Source organism: Rhamphochromis sp. 'chilingali', assembly GCF_963969265.1.
Source record: "Rhamphochromis sp. 'chilingali' genome assembly, chromosome: 14".
In the NCBI taxonomy this organism is placed as follows: Eukaryota; Metazoa; Chordata; class Actinopteri; order Cichliformes; family Cichlidae; genus Rhamphochromis; species Rhamphochromis sp. 'chilingali'.
Window position 1 is genome coordinate 15,226,301 of NC_137941.1, and position 21,616 is coordinate 15,247,916.

Here is a 21,616-nt window from a genome sequence, read left to right on the forward strand (position 1 = left end):
CCTGCGCTACCTGTGCTCAAACCGGGTTTCACCTCTCGGAAAGCTTTTCGAACGCCTTTTTCTTCTTATTTGTAATGGCAAGTTGCATGTAGACGGATTTTTTTATGCCAGAAAACTGCCGACTGTAAAACTGTTTAGTTCTAGCTCTGATCTGACTTGTCGGTAGGATAGGTTAAAAGTCTGATTTTAAATTATAAAAGGTCAGTGGAGCGGAAGCGCAAAAGGAAAAGAAAATCAGCTTGTACACAGACTGGGATAATATAAAGCGCGTCATTACATTTTTAATCACCTTTTTTGGTAACGAGGAAAGTCGAGATCCACAAAGTTAAAGTTTTATAATCATCCGCGCTACATCAGCAAAGAACAGATGAATTATAAGATGAATTCCGATGTTCTCATTTAAGCAGTCGTTCGAGAAATTGTGTTTTATGTTCAATTTAAATTCCTGCGTTTAATCTGTTGCATCGCTTCTTTAGTTAGACAGCGACATTAGAAAAGGGAGGAAATGTTTTATCGGCAAAGGATAGACTAATAAAATTGTCACCTTTATTTGTTAAAATATTAGAAATAATTGGAAATACACACCTGCACGCATGGCGACACTTTAGAACTCCTAAAATGTAAGTGGGTTAAATTGAATTTGGATAAATGAAATATGAGCTCAATAGAGTCGGAAAATGAAAGCTTAAAATTGTGAAGTCGTTAATATGCGCCTCTGTAAAGATTCATATTTTTGTCAAATTTAAAAATCCAAATCCAATTAAAATGGGCCCGCCTTTACGAATATTTCATCTTTTAATGCAACGACTTACTCCCTTAGCTTGAACTAAATATCTCATCGCATCCTGTCACGTTTTTTTTTAAACAGGATGATAACAGAAATTATTATTATTGTGGTGTCCTTATAAAAAACGTTTGGTTTTTTTTGCGCAATCGAGCCTGAGCGCTGATCGCAACAGCTTCCACAAAACTGAGAATTCAGTGAAGAAGTTATGAGAAAATGCATCATTTCTCGTGTGCCTCGCTCTCTCTTGGGGATTGGAAAAGTCTGAATTTGAAGAATAAATTTCAGAGAAAGTGTTTAGCAAAGGATCGATTTAAAAGTTTTATTTGTAAACATTAAATATTTCTTTCTCTCTAAAGTTTTTTGAATTCGGCACCAAATGCGTCACAGAAATTGTAAGTACACCATGATGCCAAAGATGTAGGCCTATATCACACACTCATGGACCTCTTCATATAAGATGGGATTTTTCAGTTCCAAAACGTGTTAAATTATAACTAGCTAGACGCTTATAAGACATAAAACATAGACAACGTGCTCAGCATGAAACTTGGATGGTTTGAAATCGTTTAAATTGCACCATGCTTAGTGTAGCTCTTGGCAATAGAAATAATAAATATATAGAAACGTTTATATTCAACAGCAACAATACTTACAGCACATACAAACAAGGAATGTCTGACAGTTTTACAAACACCATGGGTCCCTCATTTTCTATACAGATGAAATATTTTTCCACATATGCGTCATACATAAAAGGAGTGCCATAACTACGAATCAGTATCAAATCTAGCAGACTACATAGTGTCCGGTATATATTATATATAGACATCACCTCAGCAAGTGCCTATAAAAGAAAAAGGAAAAGGGGTGGGAGGGGGAAAAAAAAGAAACTAAATCATGCGTTGTCTTTTCTGGATGCTTTTGGGATCCTGTCAGAAACACATAGGCACGAGTCAAAAGAGAAAAGAAAATTAAATATTTTCATTATAACAAACTTTTTACACATGTTATAAACCGATGCATTGGAGGCATCACATAATCTATCATAATATACAGTGTGTGTGCGTGGGTTTATATATTTCTATATAAATGGAATATATTACATCTGAGTATGCTGAATCAGTAGAGCCGAGGTTAAACAAACAGTAAATGATTGCAAGACCAAGTTAAATTTGATGACAGTTTGTCCACCGGAGAGCATTAACCAGTGATAATTCAGTTGTTTGGCACAAACAAAAGAGAGAAAAGGGGAAAAAAATCAAGGCCCGCACAGCCATTAGACTTTGTCTTTTTTTTCCCTCGTGTTACTTTTTCACGAATTCATATTCATAATGTGGTTGTTCTGTTAGCATATGGAGCTTGCAAATATTCAGAAATAACAACTTTAAAAATCGGTCAAGTCTGACACAAATAGTCTTTTGGAAGTTCTTTGAGGTTCGCCATTGAGTCAGACTCAGAAAGGTAGGGTGTCGAGGAAAAGTTTGTCAATTATTGCTGGCGGAGGGACTAGGTCCTCTAGCTTTAGGTAAAAGATACGCTGCAGACCTTGGGTACAGAGTGTGCGCAGTTCTGGGAGCTTTCCTAAGAGTTTTGACAAGTAGTTGGGACGATTCAAGCCGCCGCCATTGAATGTCACTTGATCTTTGAGGCAGTTGACGATCTTGTTTTGGAGATCCTCGACTCTCTTGGGTTCCTTAAGTCCGTGTCGCTCTGAAAAATACAATTAACAAAGAAAAAACAGGCACGGATAAATAATCTATGATACGTCAACCCTCTCATTTTTCATAAGCGTTGTGAACCATCCAGTGTTCATAAATGCACCGTCGCCTTTACTCACCTGTTACCATGGCCAGTGCTGCGATGCAGGAAAAGGCTGAGATGTCTATATTCATACTCTGCAAGTTGGAAGAAAACTCCACGATGGCGTCTACCCACTCTCCAAATCCACGGACGCACTGTAGTCTGTGTAAAACCACTCCATTACAAAAAATAAGCTTTCCTTCCACTGGGTTGGACCTGCAGTTATTAACAAAATGTCATTAATTATGCTTGGTAATAAATGTGGATTCAAGAGCCTTCTAATTATTGGGCGGCTAATAAAGCCAAAAGCAATGAAGCTTGAAGGAGGGACTGATGATTATCTAAAGCCTAAATTGTTTTATTTAGTAATTACTCAGTCTCACCTGTATGCCAGCCGTAGGACAAAAAGTTCAAGGAAGGCGGATTCAAAGAGGAGATCTTGATCTTGCTTCGGTAGATCAGAAAAGCCAGGGATCTTCTCCGCCCAGCCTCGGATGATCTCCATGGAGCCCGTCAGGAGATCATAGAACTGCTGGATATGCTGAGTGTTGTCTCCAGTCATTTGGTAGTCAGGGTTAGCCTGGAACTGGAATTTAATTTAAACAGCGCCTTAATGAGGTCCTTTAAAATATATAATCCGTGAAATTGCAAATGCCCATTTCCAAGAAGGAGAGAAAGATTTTTTTTAACCGTTGAATTCATGTCTCCTTTTTTATTAAGTTCTGCATCTCAGTGCAGCTCACTTAAAATGTGTCACATTAAAAGGCTGGCAAAGTTTAGAATTCAGCGATGTATTACAGAAAACTTTCAGGGTAATAAATTTAGTCCTAATGCAGGACTAAATTAAAGGGGTCGCCAGTCTCGTTTTATCTGCTTTCTCTGAATAATATTTAACTCTTTTTTTTTTTTCAAATGTTCTGCGAGTGTGTGACTTTTTATTTCTGGGATTATTAGAGTCACTTACTCTGGAGTAGTCCAAAGCGGACATGGAGGGATTGGAGTCCACATGGGCCCTAACAAGTGCGCTTATGAGGCTGACCGGCGGCGAGGGAGGGGAAGGCTCTTGGGGACTTTTGGGTTTGGATGGTAGGCGTCCTCTTCGACCTTTTAGATTATCCGTTCGGACAACTGCAAAATATATAAAGATATGTGATTTAGATAAATCATCAATATACAAACTCCAGCTGGTGTGCGTAAATACCTATTAGTGGATAAATTCACAACCCAGTACTGCATTACGCACGTTTCCCAGTGTGTCAGATGAAAAATATTAACCACCGGGACAGAAATAATTGAATGCATAGCCCAAACGTACCTTCTCTCACCATTCCGACGACAAGGCACTTCTGGAAACGGCAGAACTGGCAACGGTTTCTTCGGCGTTTGTCAACAGGACAGTTTTTATTTGCTAAACACACGTATTTTGCATTTTTCTGTACGGTGCGCTGAAAAGAGAGAGAGAGAGAGAAAAAAAACACACAGTCAACTTTCGGGCCCATTTCCAAGGTTACACAATTCTGACGCACAACTTGAAGGGGAAATGCAAGGATGAAAACAATATAATATAATTCATATTTAATGTTTTGAATTGTGCTGTATGACCCAATAATAATAAGAGAAGCTCAGCAAATACGCATTAGTGGTGTTGGTTATTATTTCTTTTCATTCGATGTCACGTCTGTGTGGACAAGTATGACTGCCATGTGGTTCTTTTTTGTGTGCGCACTCACACTTGTATTAAAGTCGGGTTTAGTGTTATTGTGTTGCCTTTGATTTATTTGGTTTTTAAGTAACTGAGCAGCATTTAACACACTGCGCTGTGAATAATAATGACAGAATGTCTCGCTGACGTAAAAAAAACAGTAACACGCATTCATTGTCGCTGTCATTTCAGCCCACCTTGAAAAATCCTTTGCAACCCTCGCAGGTTCTCACTCCATAATGTTGGCAGGCTGCGTTGTCCCCACATACCGCACACAGACCTTCGTTTGACGGAGATCCTCGGGACGGGGGCGATGGCACTTGGCTGTCCATCAGCTGGTGCCCGTGGCTGAGCTGCAGCGAGTGAGGAAAGGCCAGGCCAGACTGTTTCCGTATAGCGCTGGGCACCGCAAAACTCTGGCCGTCCGGGCCGCGGTGTGCGCCCGGGTTGTCGTGGTTCATGGACACGTGCAGCGGCCCGTCGAACCGCATCTGACAGCTGGAAACAGGAGTACCGGGCGGGGACTGTTTGAACGAGAAGAGCGAAAGCCTTGACACCGGATTCTTGCGCTGGTCTATCATATGAGACGTGGCCGCAACATAGTTCTGGTGGAAACTGTGGAGGGAGCCAGGGTCCTCCCACATGTGATTAGGCTGAACCTGGAAGTTTGGCGTACTTGGGGCGTGAGGCGAGGAGGGTTTGAAATACATAGGCCCAGAGTGAGCCATCATTTCCTCAGACTGGGGTGGCAGGTGGCTCTGCTGATGGTAACTGTGCATCTGAATGTCCTCCACTTTGATAGAGGACTGCTCTCCGGAGTGGGGCATCTGATAGAGACAGGGCGGTTTAACGTCGTAACTGGTGTTATAGTTGTCCATGAATGTACTGAAACTTGGTAGAGAAGTAGTAGCTGTGATCTCAGTGTTGGTCAAGTCCATGCTAAACTTAACAAATTCGGGTGTTAAGAAGTCGCAGCTGTATTCTCCTGCGGTGTGGTAGCTGTAGCTCTGGGAAGCTGGACTGGCTCCTTGAGGTGATGATCCATACTGAGCCTGAACGCAGGGCATGGCTGAAAACCAGACGGGTGCAAACAAATTAGAATTTTTCACATAAATGTTTAAACTGAGAGGGAAAGTTTTATATATCAATTTAAAATTATATGAAATGTCCACAGCAAAAACTACACTAATTTAAACAAGTGTGGGATTTCAGGTAAAAATAAAACTTTAACACATAAATGTTTCACATCCTACCTCAAGTCTTCTGACAGTTTTCCGGTGACACTTGAAATGGGTAATGTCAGGAGCTGTTGTGTGGGTGTCGGGATAGAAGAATGCGACTCTGTTCTGGTTCTTCCCCTAATAAAACACAAAGGTTTGGAGTTACTAGATTATACAATAAAACAATCTCTCTAAAAGGAGAGATCACACATTGGTTAAGCATAAGTCTATTTGTGCGCAAACCATACCCCGTTTCCAAACGTGCAGAGCATGTTACAACATTTTATTCAGTGTTCTAATGAATATGAACAACATGCTATAGAAACCAAACCACAAGTATTTCTTTTCTTTTGTTAATAAGATGCTGGTTCGACGTGAACAGACCAACTTTGCGCACTTGACACTAGTAAAAACTTGTCTAAAAAGCAGAAAGCTGAAATGTGGCATTAAATGACAGTCACATCTGAATAGTCTCAGTCAAACTTAATTGCGTGTAATTTCAATTTAAGGATAGAAAAAAAGACTTAGATTAAAAAAAAGATTTCAATGCCTCGGAGAAGCCGGACAGGACGAGCGAATTCGGAGATTATGTTGCAAGAAAAGAATGAATGAATCTTACCTCTTTCACATCAGGATCGTGACTTTCTGTCCATGCGATAAGCATGTAGGTGGTATTCATCAATTTTAGTAAAAGCTCCAAATCACGAGCGTAGGTACAAGCAATGCCAAGCAGGGAAGTGAGTCCGCGCACCAACAGCGACACGAGCTTCGACTATCCAGTCTGGCCAATGTGGCTTTGTTTATGTGAGCTCTAGATACCCTGGCCCACGTGTTTCAGTGCGCAACGTCATCGGCGTCGACATCGACGCGGACCAATCTCCTCGGGAGCTTTCTCAAGCCCCAATTTTTCTGGTGAGTATGTTTGTCTTGTGGTATGTGTTCTGTGTTGCTTCCCACATGGACATTAGCAGAGATGTAGTGGAGGATAAACCCACCTAAACTCAGTTCAGACACCTTGGTGTTTGCACAGGCCTTACGTCATGCTTGTTTTAAGCTGACACGAGTCTATGTGATATGATTTCGATGTATTTGCCACAAATCTCTAAAGTAAATGATGCACGTTTCCGATGGACTGGTGCTGTCACTGTTGTTTTCCTCACTGTTCTGGCATGCGGGAATAGTATTTACAATCGGGGAAAGTTCATTTACTACCATGCACTACTCCAAAAGAAATGAAGGTACACTCCAAGGTTGCAGCAGGCCAATATGTAGCCAAGTGTGCGGTGTATTTTTGTGGCATTAAAACAAACGTACACACACCCCTAAGTGGAAACACGTCTCCTTACTAGCACTGAGTTTATGCATGGCCTGGTTGTCGGTATTTGAATGTGAAATTAAGATGAGTGTACACCGGGACACATATAAGGCACAGTTATGTCACAACGTCACAATGCTAGACTCACTGTAGTTGTATGAAATAGCCCTAATGAAGCAGGGGTCAATATTATTCTTTGTTATCTTCTGACAGGATTTCTGTAGGCTATTTCAATTGTGTTCCAAATTTAGACCTCAGATGGGGTGGGGTCTGCGAGGTGGGCTGCCTATTCATAGCGCTGGTAGCGCGCGTGTGTGTGCGCGCGAGAGAGAGAGCGCTTCTGTAGGAGGAAGGGGGGATAATTAGCGGGCCTGTAGCCAGTTGTCATGGGGGACCCAAAACAGGGAAACGTGATAGCAGCGCGCAGAATAAGAGTGACGCAGAAAACGCTCAAGTTGACGCGGTCGCCAAAATAATCTGCTGGCCTTATTGTTCTGCAGCGATGGAATAACTGATCTTCGCCTAATCTTACACCAACACCTTGTAGCCAGTCGAGTTGGCCTAAATCTTTCTAGATGTACGCAGGCTTGGGAACCAGGCCCAAGAGAGCGAGCAGAAAGTGCATTCGCAGAGATGTGGCTCCACACGCTACAGCAGGATCTCGCCGCATGCAGCATCATATGTTATTGCTGTTGGACTGCTGCTTTATTACATGAACCACAGAACAACCATCAGTCTTGAAGCTGTTTTATGTACTGCCCCGTACTCACAGCACACACAATAAGAGTGCGCAAGAAGAGGGGTGGGGGAAAGAAAACTGTATATCATGGTTACACTCACCTCTAGAGGACACTATTGTTCGCCAGCCATACATCACAAAGCTGCTGTTTCTTACAATTAACCTTTTAATTAACCTAACCCCATTAAGACTGTGTGGTCACGCCCAGTTGTTTTCAGGTGGACTATAAGACGGGATTTGTAAATTACAGTTTCCCCACACTGAACTGTGGATATCCGGAAGTAAAATATTGTTCGACTTGCATAGATTATGGCGCTTTTCACATTGTACTGACCCAGTCTTGTGTCATCATGATTTCGGCTCATTAAACAACAGTTATCCTACAGCCATGTAAATATATTTACATAAAGTGGAATATGTGACCAACCTCCACAAAAAACACAAAAACTATTTTGACTTAAAACGCTGATGACAGGACGCCGCTTGGTTTTTATTGACTGGTAACAATTTTCCATTTAAAATTAAGCTCGGTTAGCGTTTAATTGGCCGTTTTACCGAAGAGTAATTAACTTACTATTTATGTGCACAGTTAATTGGCAGTCTGATGTGAATCTAACGGGTTAGTTGTAATCATACGGAAGATTATATGTTTAGGTTTGTTTGTAGAAATGCCAGAATGTGTAGCTTTGACTCTCTCTCTCTCTCTCTCTTTTATCACCGTGGGAGCCCCCATTATTAATTTCTCCCCGGGTGCAATCGACAACTCTGTGGGAAATGCGTTTTATTAGTAGAAGAGACACTCTCGTCATCTCAAGGTCAAAGGATACCATATGAGTCTCAGTTACAGTGAGACCAGGGTCTGCCAGCTCCCCGGGCATTCGACCCTGAGTGCGAGGAGGGATGCGAACAGTGAGCCCCACTTGATTCGCTGGTCTCCATCATGAGTGTGGTTGTTATTAGCAACAGGCCCAGCGCAAAGAAACTTCTGAGTCAATTTTTTTGTTTTAATTCCTTTTGACAAGTCGGTTCAAATTAACGTCTTTACCTCCAGCAAGTATTCTTCACTATTTTTTTTGGGCGATTTGATATAGTCTATTCCTTTTCCCCTTCTCTGGAGATGTAATGTTCACATATAGTAGATGGATTTCAGGTATGGACCAAACTGACCATGTGGTGCAGTCTTCTCAGATACTGTGCAGCTCCATTTGACACATTTTAAGAGCTTTATTAACAACATTTGCATTTCAGTATAATACATTACAGCTTTGCTGCTGTGATTGGTTAATAAAGAGGATTAAAAAAAGTGGTCATTTTCAGTAGTGAAATATGTGTTCAGATACCTGCAAAAGAAGTACATGGCATTTTAGCACAATGAAAAGTACAGGCTACTCTTCTACAAGTGTTTAACAAGTGAAGCATTTATGTGAAGCGGAAGGAAACAAAGTGCATTTACTAAAGTACTGTAGTAAAATTCTGACTTACATGCATACTTATTTCTTACTGCCAGCTGCAGTGGAGAACACTGTACTGTTTTACTGCACAACATTTACAGGTCAGCTATAATAAAAGATTTAACAGAAGAAGATTTTTCATGCAAAACAAGGTCAGCTCTCAAATACGATTATGTGTTCTAATTTAAGCAGCAAAATAAAATATAGGGACAATAGGTACAATTATCATCAATATCAGCAGTTTTGTTCAATACTTTCTTGGTCATGGAATAACTTAATTGGACTGAACATTTTTTTTTTTACCTTTTTTGTGCTCTTTTTACTTAAGAATCAACACTTCCTGAGCTGTTTGTAACATGCAAATGACACTTTTGTTGTAGATGGTTATTGCTTTGGCATAAGTCGTCCCACATTTACCATTTAACAAGATGAATTTCTTTTGCTTCTTAGCAATCATATTAGATATGACATATGTTTGTTTATGAAATAACCTACAGAATAACAACACCGTTTCCCTCTAACACTATGCAGCATGTGAAGTTGCAGAAAATTGTGAAAACTCCATGAAACACCACTTTCTCATTATTGTATTGAGCACATAAGCTACTCAAATTAAGAATAAGTGGGAACTGAGAAAGAGGCTTCCACTTCTTAAAGAACTAATCGTCGCTCCATCTTTAAATTGCATTGTCTTTTTTTGTGAAATTGGATTTAAATTAGAAAAGAAGTTGCGCCGTTCTCCTTAAACTGCAGCCTAGATAGTTTGCAAAATCTCCCGGTCGCTTCTACAAACCTCATTTCATCTCAAAGCACTGGCAGGTATCAAACTTTCTGAGAATTGAACAGCCAGACCCTGAAGGCATCCCTTTGCTCAGTGTCTTCTTTCCATTTCTAGATTCCCACTTTACAAGCTTAAATGTCTACTTAATATGCTTTAATGCCTGCTCTTTAGAGCCAGGGTGCACTTCATCACTTTTATACACCTTTATATAACACACTGTTAACTAGCAATGCCTTATGGAACAGCTTGTCTTGCAGCTGGAAGGCTCCTCCATGGCATGATGGAGGTACCTGTTCACCATTCACAATGAGACAGTAAAATGGGAATAGAAGCCTCTGCATACTGCTGCTGTCTATATCAGTCAACGATGAATATTCATGAATCACAGTGTCATGACATGCTCTGTAATTGGCAGCAACATTAGTAATGACACTGCTGGTATCAATTCCCTGCATATTCATGTGGTGGGGCAATATTTCCTCGTGGTGCTGGGTTTTTTTTTCTTTTTTTTCAATCCTCCTGAAAGTGAAAATGTATTCCGAAGCTGCAGGTGTCCCTGGTTTCACAATCAATTGCTGGCTGGATTGTGCCCCAGTGAAAATCAGACAAACCATTAGTTTCTTTGTCAGTTTCTTTGATTATTAATATATCTGAATTATGAAAGGTTGAGAGGACGCTAAATATTGTAAAGTGAATTTCTTTCTAATAGTTATGAATGTGGACCTTAAAGACTCCTATATACCATGTCAGTGCCACTGGCTATTGGACTTTTAAAAGATCATTGATATAAAGCGTTGATTACTCTTGCCTTAAAAGTAACAAACCCAGATCATTTATTTTTGTAGATCACTAATAAGCATATGCGCTCTGCTTCAAACAATTTTTTATTCCATCCGATCCGTTTGAGGTTTGATTAGATTTTACAGTTTTCACAGGCACGCTCCTCCGATAGGCCAGACAGTGCGGCAGATTTCTTTGTGTACTGGAATTTGCTGCGATTCCATTTCGGCCCCACCAAAGTGTCCTAGAATGGATAATGAGGGAATTGGATAAAGCTTTGCATAAGCTGGAAGGCTTTCCCCTCTAAGTAGCTGGAGGAGAGGATTTTTCCTCTCATGGGTTCAGTTTGCCATGAACCGTCCAAACTGTGTTGTGAGGAGGCAGACCTGTTTCTCCACAAACAGGAAAGGCTGCATTAGTCATGTATCGAGTGATAAAGAAGTATTCAGATCGCTGTGGAAGAAAAAGTAAAAGTACCATTATCAGTTAACAAGTACAATGTATATTTTTAGTCTTACTACTAAGCGAATGTATCTCTGTATATGAGTCTCTCTGCATTTCTCCATGACTGTTCATCACATTTGGTGGATGTATTCCTGAGGAACAAAAGAAATGCGGTGTTGAGCTTGAAGATTTTTTAGTTCAGTGTGCACGAAGCATTTAGCATTTAAATCTCATAACCGCGCACTCTACCTCTTTAAATTGCCTGAGTCTCAGCACAACATCTCAGATACATGCACAACATGTGGGAAACACTGAAAATGTGGCATCGTATCATCAAACCACTCACCGCTGCACTGTGTAAGTTTGTGACCACTTTAGTGTGTCATTATTAACTATCAGCTATAGTTTTTCTTTTAAATTATATTTTGTTTGTTTTTCAAAGTGAACACAGTTATGTATTGAACAAGCACTTATGAGTAACAAAAAAGTAGCAAGCTAAGTTTCTATATACAGATAATTGAGACATCTATTTTTCACCAAGAAGACAACCCCACTGTGGGTTAAATACCTGGGACTCATTTGAGAACAGAGGAAGACTCTGATTTCATAAATAAGTCCAGTTGGTTTCTTTTTGAGCACATAAATTATTATAACCTGGATGATGGAAAACCTGCAAAGACATTCAGATGCTGTTTTTTTTTTATGTCAAATATTTGGGAACTAACTATCCACCCATCTACCTGTCCAGTTCAGGGGCTCTGGAGCCTATACTAACTGTCATAGGGAAAAAGGTGAGACAGACCCCAGGAGAGATTTCCAGTATATTGAAGAGCTAACACTAACTATGTATTATATTTTACAAGTTTATGGAGTGTTTTATGTACAGGTAATAAGAAACTATGACTGTAAAGTCTGCATAGTGGAATAAAAATATCATTTCTCCTGTTAAAGCAGGCAGATTACAAGTCCCTCACATTTCTTTTTAAATACAGTAATTGTGTAAATGTACTTAATTACTTTCTACCATTGCACATTTCTTTTATTAAGACTTTGGAGTTTGTGCAACCTAAGAAAAGTTCCAATCCATAAATTCCATGTGCAATTTACCTACCACACAACGCCTGCAGTATGCAGTTTGTTTAAGCAATGGATTGCTTAGGCCACTGTACACCGCAAAGCTCGTTGCTGATTTTTCTTCTTTTTTTTCTGTTGCTCACCAACTGAGCTGTATCTGGGCATTACAGGAGGAGGTAGCAGTAATGGGAACCGCTGTCAGTGCAAGGAGGCGGCTTGTTTTCATTTTATGGCCCTACTGCACTGACAGAATAGAGAAAAAAAAACATGTGAGATTCAGTGTTGCAAAGCAATGAGTAGTGTTGTTAACAAAGTCTTATTAGTATAAAAAGGATGCTTCAGATTGCGTTTGTTGAATAAAATTTCAACGTGGATTTAAAGACGGTACTTGTAACTTAATTTCACTCGGTGTTGCACAGACCTTAAACGTGTTCATTAACAACAAGTGACTAAGCAAAAGTTAGTTTCCATTCTGTTCACTATTACCTGCTGCATATTATTTCTAACAAATGGTTGATGGTGCCTCCATAATGTGGACGTGTCTCACAGTTGCAGTGAACTTGAGAGCGAATGCCATTTGTCTTCTTCTGCTTTGCTTATTTTAGATAATCCAGCTCTATCATCATCATCATCATCATCATCAGTCTTGCAATTAGTCAAGTTTGCTTGTCTCAGCGTTGTCCGTCTGCTCGCCACATGCAGATTCTGTGATTAATCTCGAAAGACACTATTTTGAAATGTTATTGGGAGTGGAATATAAATAAGCATGTGATGTATTGTTTTTTATTGTTTGATGGTGTCTGACAGCTTTGTCACAGAAAATACATGGCTTCTTTTTCCTAAATCCATCACAAGGAATATAAAGACATATGCATAATAATGAAACACATTTATTAATGTGTACTGTCCCCTGGAGTCATATGACAATGAAATGGATGGCTGGATTTCTTTTGCATGGATGCTATAGGCCTGAGTGTTGCATGTGAAGGTGGCTGAACAGGTAAAAGGGGGACTGAACAGATAGAAGAAGAACCCCATCGAGAGGACTCAGGGGAATCAGAGGGATGAGATAAAATCCAACAAGTGATTGTTTAAGGGGTCCTAACTGCTCATTACAACCTCATAGTCAGATTGATTTACCCTTTTTTAAAATTCTGAATGTATTTGCATAAGTTTCTGTATGCCGTAAAAAGTGCTGCTATATACTTTTACATTTTTTCTTATTGTAAGAAAAAGCTTTAAAAATCCTTTAAATATCTTTACAATCATTGATCTGACTGCAATTCTAGTGTTACAATAAACCAGCCTAAAAAATGCATAAAAGCAGGATTACCCCTAATAATAATAATAATCTCTATCACAAGTCTGCCTTGAAATAGGTGTGCTATATGTTTATGCAAAGCCTGGAAAGGCTCATAGCCGTATTAAAAACACATCAACAGGTCAAACAGTTCATTTGGGTGACATATACATTTGGACACTGGGGATAATTTTAAATTAAACCCATGCACACCATCCTGCCCCTGTAAGTAAATTTTAAGAGACAGTATTGAGGTGTAAACAGCACAGGTGTGTTTGTTTTTAAATCTGGGATTTATTGACACTGAGAAAAAAAACAGGAAAATCCCACCTTATCCTGGTTCCCAATATTTTCTGGTCCAACTTCTTTAGTAAAAAAAAGAAAAAAAAATCCAATTTTCCCTCGTGTACAGGGATCTGTATCGGGGTTTTACAGGCAAAAGTAATAAAAACAAATAAATCCCAGTTTTTTCTTACAGTACCAGCACAATATTTTCTGTGAGGAGCTTTCCGAAAGGATTTTTCATGGCAGAGTCTTGTTCAGCCTCTGTTTGCAACTGCAAATGGGTATTCTCCATCCTGATGTTGCATAACCTCCTTGCCATTGTGGTGGAGCTGCTTTCCAAGCTGCCTCTCTGGGGCTTCCTCTGTAAGATGCTTCACATGTCTGCTAGAAAGTGTAGAGCAGCAGTACGTTTGAACTGGAAGGATTTCTCCCCTTCACATGTCTACGGGCTTTAGTCCAGTCACCAAAAAAAGAAATGAAAACTCTTTTGTTCTCTTCCAGTAAGGGCGTGCATCCTCATGTGGTTACCATTACATACCAAATCAATTATCTATGCTGCTGGTGAGAGGCTTCTTAAATATGTTTTGCCCCTTTATTTGCCCTGGTTGTCTATTGGCAGTGAAGAGGGGGGTTTCAAACCCTTTCTTCTAATCCTCAGTTATTCTTCCTTTCTTCTTTTCAAAACTGGGATTTATCGACCATCTGGGACAGCAAAGAAGCTTCTAATGGGCAAAGCAAAGAGCGATTTCACTGTTAAAAATGCTATGAAAGTCATATGACTTCCTTCGGTGTTTAAAAACATGCATATGTTCTCTAGGTTTCTTTTTTTTTTTTAAAGTTTTGTTCTTTTTAAATGTGGTCTCAGAATATGCGGTTGCTCTTTGTGCTTCATGCTGTCATAGTGGTAGAAATGATTGTTGTTTTTAACCAATGGAATATGTATGGCCCCACAATATTGTTCTCGTCATGAATATTACAGTGGAAAGTTGTGCATATGCGAATAGCATCTTGATCCATTCTAAAGATTTGGGACAGTAAGTATCCAAATGTTGATGTGTTTCCTTGGCTCCCATTGTCAGATCTCAAAACTGCCCCTGTGCAGGGAGACGATTTCTCATCAGGCACTAGCAGCCGGAGCACCAAGCTCATTCACGGAGGAGTCCGATATCTACAGAAAGCCATCATGAAATTGGATTACAAACAGGTAAATGCTTCATTTTTTCTCCGCAGCTGACACTTATCCGCAGAATTCCTGGTCCCTCTGGTCATATTGCTTTATTTACCCCCCTATGTTCATTTTTCATTCACGGGAAGCAGTGACATGTTTGCCTTGAATGACTGCCTGCCTGGAATTTTCTGAAGTTGTTTTAAAGGATTCTTACAACTTAGCAGACCTCTGTTGCTATCACACTGTAAATTAATTCGGGAAATTATCTCTCAGTAATAGGTGAAACAAGGCTTATGTACCCTCTTTTGCTATAAGTTGTTTAAGACGAGTCACCCAGGTTCAAAGTAAAATGTCACAATTTTCTGTTACGTTTCAGTCTTTGCGATATCTCATTATTCTAAGCCTGTGTTTTCTTTAGGAGCCTTATTTTGTTATCTGTATGAACATATGAGGATGCTGGAGGTGAGCAGCAGAAGAGACCAATTAGTGTGATTGGAGGAAACACAGCTGCCTAGTCAGCAGCTCAACAGTAAAATGCAGCCTGTGCTACACAGGGCAAATTAAAGCAACGGTATTTGGGAGCCGGTAGCTTGAACCTTCAGCTTGTATATTTACCCTTAAAACATATGATCTTATCCAGTTTTTCCAAAAAGACTGTGCACCAAAAAAGGTGATATTATTTTGTTAAAGGAATAACTTTTCTGATAACAGTGAACTGCCATAAATCACTGATGTCATCAGATGAAATACTTGCCCATGTGTTGTTTCATCTACTTCTTCCAAATAAATTACATTAAATTAAGGTTATGATTAAAATTTGATGAAACTATTCAATTAATTAATTTTTAAGCAAACATGATCAAGACTGATCAAAACAAAGACGGTAAACCTTTCCCTCAATAAAGCCGTGGAGTCGAAAAGATGTAGAAGTTCGGCCGATTGGAAGAAAACTTTATAGTCACCTTTGGGTTTGAAGGCTCATTGAAGTGTAAGGTAAAGGAAGAGTAGACCATGGCATCTCTGCTCCATCTCGCCTTTGCTCTCTCTCAGACTTGGTTGAACTCAGAGGCCTTGATTTGATTGGTGCAGCCTTGAATCATAAGCTTTAATTGCACCTGACATTTAAAGCTTCTCTCTGGTATTTAAAGCAGTGTACAGGTGTGGTTCATTACTGAGAGGGGGATAGGAGATTTTCTGATTTCTCTTTCATTGCCGGGCCGTGGCACCTTCTTAACTCATCATGCTGCCTGTCACCATCGCCGAACACCTCCCTCGTTTGCACAAAGCCATACCTAGCCCAACTAACATCAGTCAAAGAGTTCAAGACTATGATAAAATGAAGTCTTTTTTAGTGCCGTCCTAGAGGAAAATGCAGACAGAGGGGATAAAAGAATGTGACTATGTAGTAACAAGTCATCCTCGGCACATATCAGCCATGGAAATACTTTATTTTTTCCACTAATGCTGCAAGGTGCTGATTCTCTTAATCCACCAGACTCAAGACAGACAAGCTGTGGGAGCCACTGTTTATTGCTCAAAGCCTCTAATCATGAAATCTTTCTTTGAGCAGTATATAGTGTGCTGTGCACATTACTATGCACTGTTAAAGTGTATGCATCACTTTCACTTGTAATGTTAAAAATTATAGCACTTATCACAGCTGGAGATGCTGATAGCAGCAATCTGACTGCAAATTGTAGAACCCTAAGTCTGTCCTGTTTTATGTGCTTTAAGAAGTTATTTTTTTCTTGTCTTATGAGAAAAACAAGTTTGTAGAAAACACATTTAAGAATTCAACTTTGATAACAACTGATTTTCTGTATTAGCAGTAAAAAAAAATAAAATTATTTTACACATATATACATGGTGCTAAATTGTATGTTGTGCAGTAACATTCATTTTAAGTAGTGCAGCATACAGCGGATGTTTTTATTCGTTTGTGTGTAATATAGTTAAATATATTGTGTTTTACACAGCTGTGTAATTGCTGTCTATGTGAGCGTAAACAAATTAGAAACAACATTTTAAAAAAAACAAACCAAAAAAAAAGCAGAAAATAGCCAGTAGCCATCGCGTTCCTACCAGTCCCAGGATCCATCTATCTCCGGGCTATATGTGCCTGGTGTTGGCATCAGAAAAACAAAGCATATGTTGATTGTTAGCCAGGGTGTACATAGCATGTCCCATTCACTCAAGGTCTCCCTTGTAGCTTCAAACTCCCAACTTTGTTTCTCTAGGCTATCTGTCAGACTTCATTTAGCATTTGAGGATATGTGGATTCCCATGTACTGCAAAAAGGCAACATACTTCTGAGGGAATATGGCCACTATCTGAGCAGTGATCTGTCAACCTTATTCATTTAGCAGAAGTAAGTAGGAGAGGGGGGTATTTTACATGAGCTATTTATATTTGTTCAGTTTTATACCAGTGTGTTTTTCTTCTTTTACCTCTAGAAAGCAGAGAATCTGAAATGCATCAGAGTATTTACTTAATAACTGTTTATAATAATTGTTATGTTAATACGATTTAATTTAGCCATAGTGTTTATCATAGAGACTCTTTTTCTTTGATCACAAACATTACACCATTTACATGTATTTTAATTTTTCCTCGAGCTGTCTTTTCCACCTCTTTTCCCATAAACAACTGGGTACATTATGGCAGTGACATTTTCTGTCCTGACCTTCTTCAATGGGGATTGGGTTTTGACTGCTTGGGTTCATCTCCCCGGGATTTTTCAAGCCATCATTGCCAGATAGTTTCAACAAATAGACATTCCTTACCCTAAGAAAATGTTGTATTGGCAAAAATATAATTTAGTACGAAATGATTTTTTTTTTACTTCATACACATAAATCACATGGACAAGGGATCGTAAACTCTAACCATTCAGCAGCAAGAGTTTTTCAAATATTTAAAAGCGGTGCTTCACCTTTGCTTTTTTCATAAAAATCCGACTAGTCAACAGCAGCACGAGTATTTAAAATATTATATTACCGTGCCTAATAATTTTCACATTTCTGGTGTGTGTTGAAACTTTTTTTCTCCCATATTACGGAAATATTTTTCTCTTGTTGTCTGCTCAACTCTGCCCTTCTTCTTTCTGCTAAAGGAGTAATTGACAAAAGAATCTGGGATAATAACTCTATCTCCTGCTGTACCTGTAACAATTTAATTGGACAAGTCAGCCCAGCCAAGCATCTCTGGCTCTATGACTGGAAGACATGAAATTCATTGTCATTATTGTCCCTGTCATTTTGCAGCATTTTGTCCAGCCGCAGAGTTGCTCTCACTCCACTGAGTTTTGTACCTCCAGGAGGCTGGAACGACTGGTGGTGTGAGCCGAGCGGAAGTAGGGGCACGATGGGAGGGAGGGAACAAGAAAGAGGGCGGGGGTGGGCTCCTGTCCTCCAGGGAGCTTTGATGCTCATTTAGCTCTCCTCTGTCGTTCGGCCATTTGGGCTTTTAATTGCTGATGATAATAATTATCATCATCATTATTGTTATCATCTTCACTGTGCCGGGTTATCATACCCATGCTATGCCGCTCATTCATAAATCCTGGTTCCGTGATCTTACTAATCCTTGAATTCCTGACATTTAGTGTAGTATTAATTCTCCTGTTTCTTTACCCAGTGCCAATCTGTGACAGGCCCCACAACAGAGAGCTGTGAATCACGGGTTCAAAGGTCACTACAAGGCTCAGCAATCATCGAGGATCAGACGCTGCCTACCGGTGCCAAACCTCTCTCAAGTCTTAGCCGCTTGTGTGTGTGCATGCGTGTGCATGCGTGTGCTCATACACCACCAGTGGCATAAGTTTGCTAACCACATACTATAATGGTCACATTCACCCTACAGAGATGAAGAAGTGGATTCTATGGTCTTCCTAATACATCATGGCAGGGTGCATACTCTTGTATGTAATTCATTCTAAAATGTGGCCTTTAAATCTGTTGTTGTTGGGTCTTTTTTTTCTTTTTTCTTTTTTTTACTTTTTCCCTTCATTTTATTTATTTATTTTCCGTAGTGAGGGAATGGCTTCCAGCATGCTGTAGCATTAAGCAGAGCCCACCAGCTAGCTAGCCTCAAGTCGCTCAAACGTAAAATAAATCAGGGCACAAAGGACCCTGCTCATTCCTGCAAAGTAGCAACATTTTCCCTGGCCAACAATGAGGACTTGAACTTCCTTGGCAATAACAAATAGAAAGAAAGTCACCCGAGACACCAACATTAAAAGTGATTAATCATCTCTATTCTCTCTTTACTTTTGAACCAAGGGATTGTCCAGCAATAAATCTTCAAAGATGTACATAAGAATCACTTCCTAATGAAACTGGGCTTTGTTCATTTGTCACCTTTTAGACCCTTTCATTTAAATTACAAAACTTGTGACCTTGTGACTCTGAATATAGATCTCTGGTATTTTAGAGCTGAAGAGGGATTAATCCATAAATCTTGATACTTGATTTCTCTCTTCATTAAAAGGATTCTGCCAACGGATCTTCTTCTAGAAAGGAAGATCAGCCGCTGTCAAGATTTGTTTACCGTCATATTGACATATTGAAAAATGTGATTATTAGGAGGAGACGTGACCGTTTTCACTGATCACTGCTCTCTTTTAAAATGAAGCCTGCTGAAGTTGTGCACACAAAACTATTAAAGTAATCTTAATGAAATGTTCAAAAGACAGGAATAACTATTATGTACTACACAAGAGGCACACTCTCAAACAACCATTTTTTTTTTGCTCCTCAGCACTCTTTGTATATTCAAGGCATCAGTGCATCTATTCCTTGCATTCCCTTCCTTTTCCCGAGGAGCGGTTACCCTTCCCAGCGTAGGAGAGGAGAGGGGAGGGGCTGCCGGGGCCCCACACTCAGGCCAAAGGGCCACTGTGGCTTTAAGTGTGCTCCTTGTGTGGCCAGAGCAGCAATCGCACTGATGCAAAGTGACAGGGACAGATGTGACATATCGGTTCCGACACACTTCCATACCACCAGTCACAGGCTTGGGGTGACTCACATCCCCCTGCTCTGGTCCTGTCCCCCCGCTGCAGGACAACACAACGATGCTCGAATGAACCTCGCCATCGCCTTCACTGCTGCCAGGTATGGGGCTGCCATAGCCAATTACACTGAAGTGGTGCACCTACTGGAGAGGGCAGACCCTCAGACGGGGAAGGAGAGGGTCTGCGGAGCGCACTGCAGGGATGTGATCACAGGTAAATCCAACAAAAGCCGCTTCCTTCCTTCCTGCCTCACTCTATTCCCACTCTCTCTAGCCCTCACAACAGGGTTCCTCCCAGCGCCTCTTACTCAGTGCTAGTTTGCACATAGTCATTGCACATCTAATGCAGGGGCTTTTAATATTTTATAAGCGTTTTATGGTGTAGAGGACTGCTTCAGATCTTGTAGGGAGGAACATAAGACAGAATTAGCGTACTCCAAATGGCCTTACTTACCTTTTAAATGTCATGCATAGGGCTGGCTTTGGAAGAATAAAGCAGTTAAGGGTAAAAGATGGTATTCTGAAACATTTCATGAATAACCAAGATTTGAGGATCTCAACACATGACCACCCCCTGATGTTTTAAAAGATGGAAGTGTGCTCTTGGAGGAGATGTCTCACTTTAATAATGTGAGAGGAGGGCCTCACATAGGGAGGGCTCAGACTGAAAGGATAATAAAAACAGTTTTGTCATCAGTTCTTTTTTCTTTGTCTTTTATTTTTTCTTCTTTTTTTTCTCGCTCACAGAGATATGAATTTCTGGCTTGTGAACGCAGTCATTCCTGGTCTTTTCTTCGCTTCTCTTAGCAGTGGCAGCATCACGCATCAAATTTTTAAAGGTAGTTTGTCATTCAGCTTGTTGCCAAAACAGATCATTTGCTATCCTCATGGTATCTTTTGATATGCATCCCATTATATACTGTAGCTCGTCAACATCAAGCATCACATTAACAAACATTTCCCTTCCACAATTTCAAAAGACCCTCAGTCACTGCCACTGAGCTACTCTGTGACACAAAGAGGCAAGAGGGAAATTAGGTATGTCTGTTTCCTATTAATTACAATCCTGGGAAGTCTCCCATGGACACACTCGAGCCACTCTATTACGGAGAGAGGGGGGCGTTCGCTGATAAATTAATAATCCGGCTTGTCACCAGCCACAGATGAATAGCCCCTGGTGATTGATGCTGTTTTCTTTCATAGGGCAGGAATTTGATGTCAGAGCCAAATGTGTTATCAATGCCACGGGACCTTTTACGGACGCGCTGTGGAAAATGGATGATCAGAAGAACCCCGACATCTGTCAGCCCAGTGCCGGGGTGCACATCGTCATCCCGGCTATTACAGGTAACTAACGGTGGACCCCTACGTCTCTGTCACTATCCTCCTGTATCACCTGCTCCTCAGCACTGCCGTCTCATCAGTTCATTAGTTAGCTGCAGTAGAAACTCCTCAGCCTCTGGCCACAACAGCCAGGCTCTGTCTGGCTGCTCTGCCTGTATGTCTAGCTCAGAGCAGGTGTTTAGTCCAAATGGGAACTTCAGCTCGGGAGTGTCACAGCTTCATGTAATCACTGTGTTAACTGCAAGAGAAGACTTACATTTCTCTTCAAACATCATCTATTCTTGCTGAGATTGCATCTCAATTTTTGATTGGATTCCTTTCTCTTTTGGGTCGGACTGAGATTCCTGCTTTCTTGTTGATGCATGTTATTTGTGTTGGTAAGGAATGAAGGCTACTCCTGTGACACAGCCTTCCCC

At 40.3% G+C, this 21,616-nt stretch overlaps 2 protein-coding genes across 2 annotated transcripts in view; one reads left to right on the forward strand and one right to left on the reverse strand.

Moving 5' to 3' along the window:
* Positions 1-18,684, forward strand: part of LOC308409728 (glycerol-3-phosphate dehydrogenase, mitochondrial-like) — a 103,036-nt gene extending 84,352 nt beyond the window's left edge. The window contains exons 6-7 of the mRNA XM_080902677.1: positions 14,758-14,882; positions 18,483-18,684. Coding sequence (XP_080758803.1) covers positions 14,758-14,882; positions 18,483-18,665 — 308 coding nt within the window. The 3' untranslated portion in view covers positions 18,666-18,684. The remainder of the gene's footprint in view (positions 1-14,757; positions 14,883-18,482) is intronic.
* On the reverse strand, positions 1,144-6,276 carry nr4a2a (nuclear receptor subfamily 4, group A, member 2a). The gene is made up of 8 exons (XM_080902669.1): positions 6,129-6,276; positions 5,543-5,647; positions 4,487-5,358; positions 3,903-4,032; positions 3,552-3,715; positions 2,971-3,173; positions 2,625-2,803; positions 1,144-2,497 (listed from the first exon to the last, which is right to left on the reverse strand). The coding sequence occupies exons 3-8, from the start codon at positions 5,354-5,356 to the stop codon at positions 2,241-2,243; spliced, it is 1,803 nt and encodes a 600-aa protein (XP_080758795.1). The 5' UTR covers positions 5,357-5,358; positions 5,543-5,647; positions 6,129-6,276; the 3' UTR covers positions 1,144-2,240.
* Positions 18,685-21,616: the final 2,932 nt, after the last annotated feature.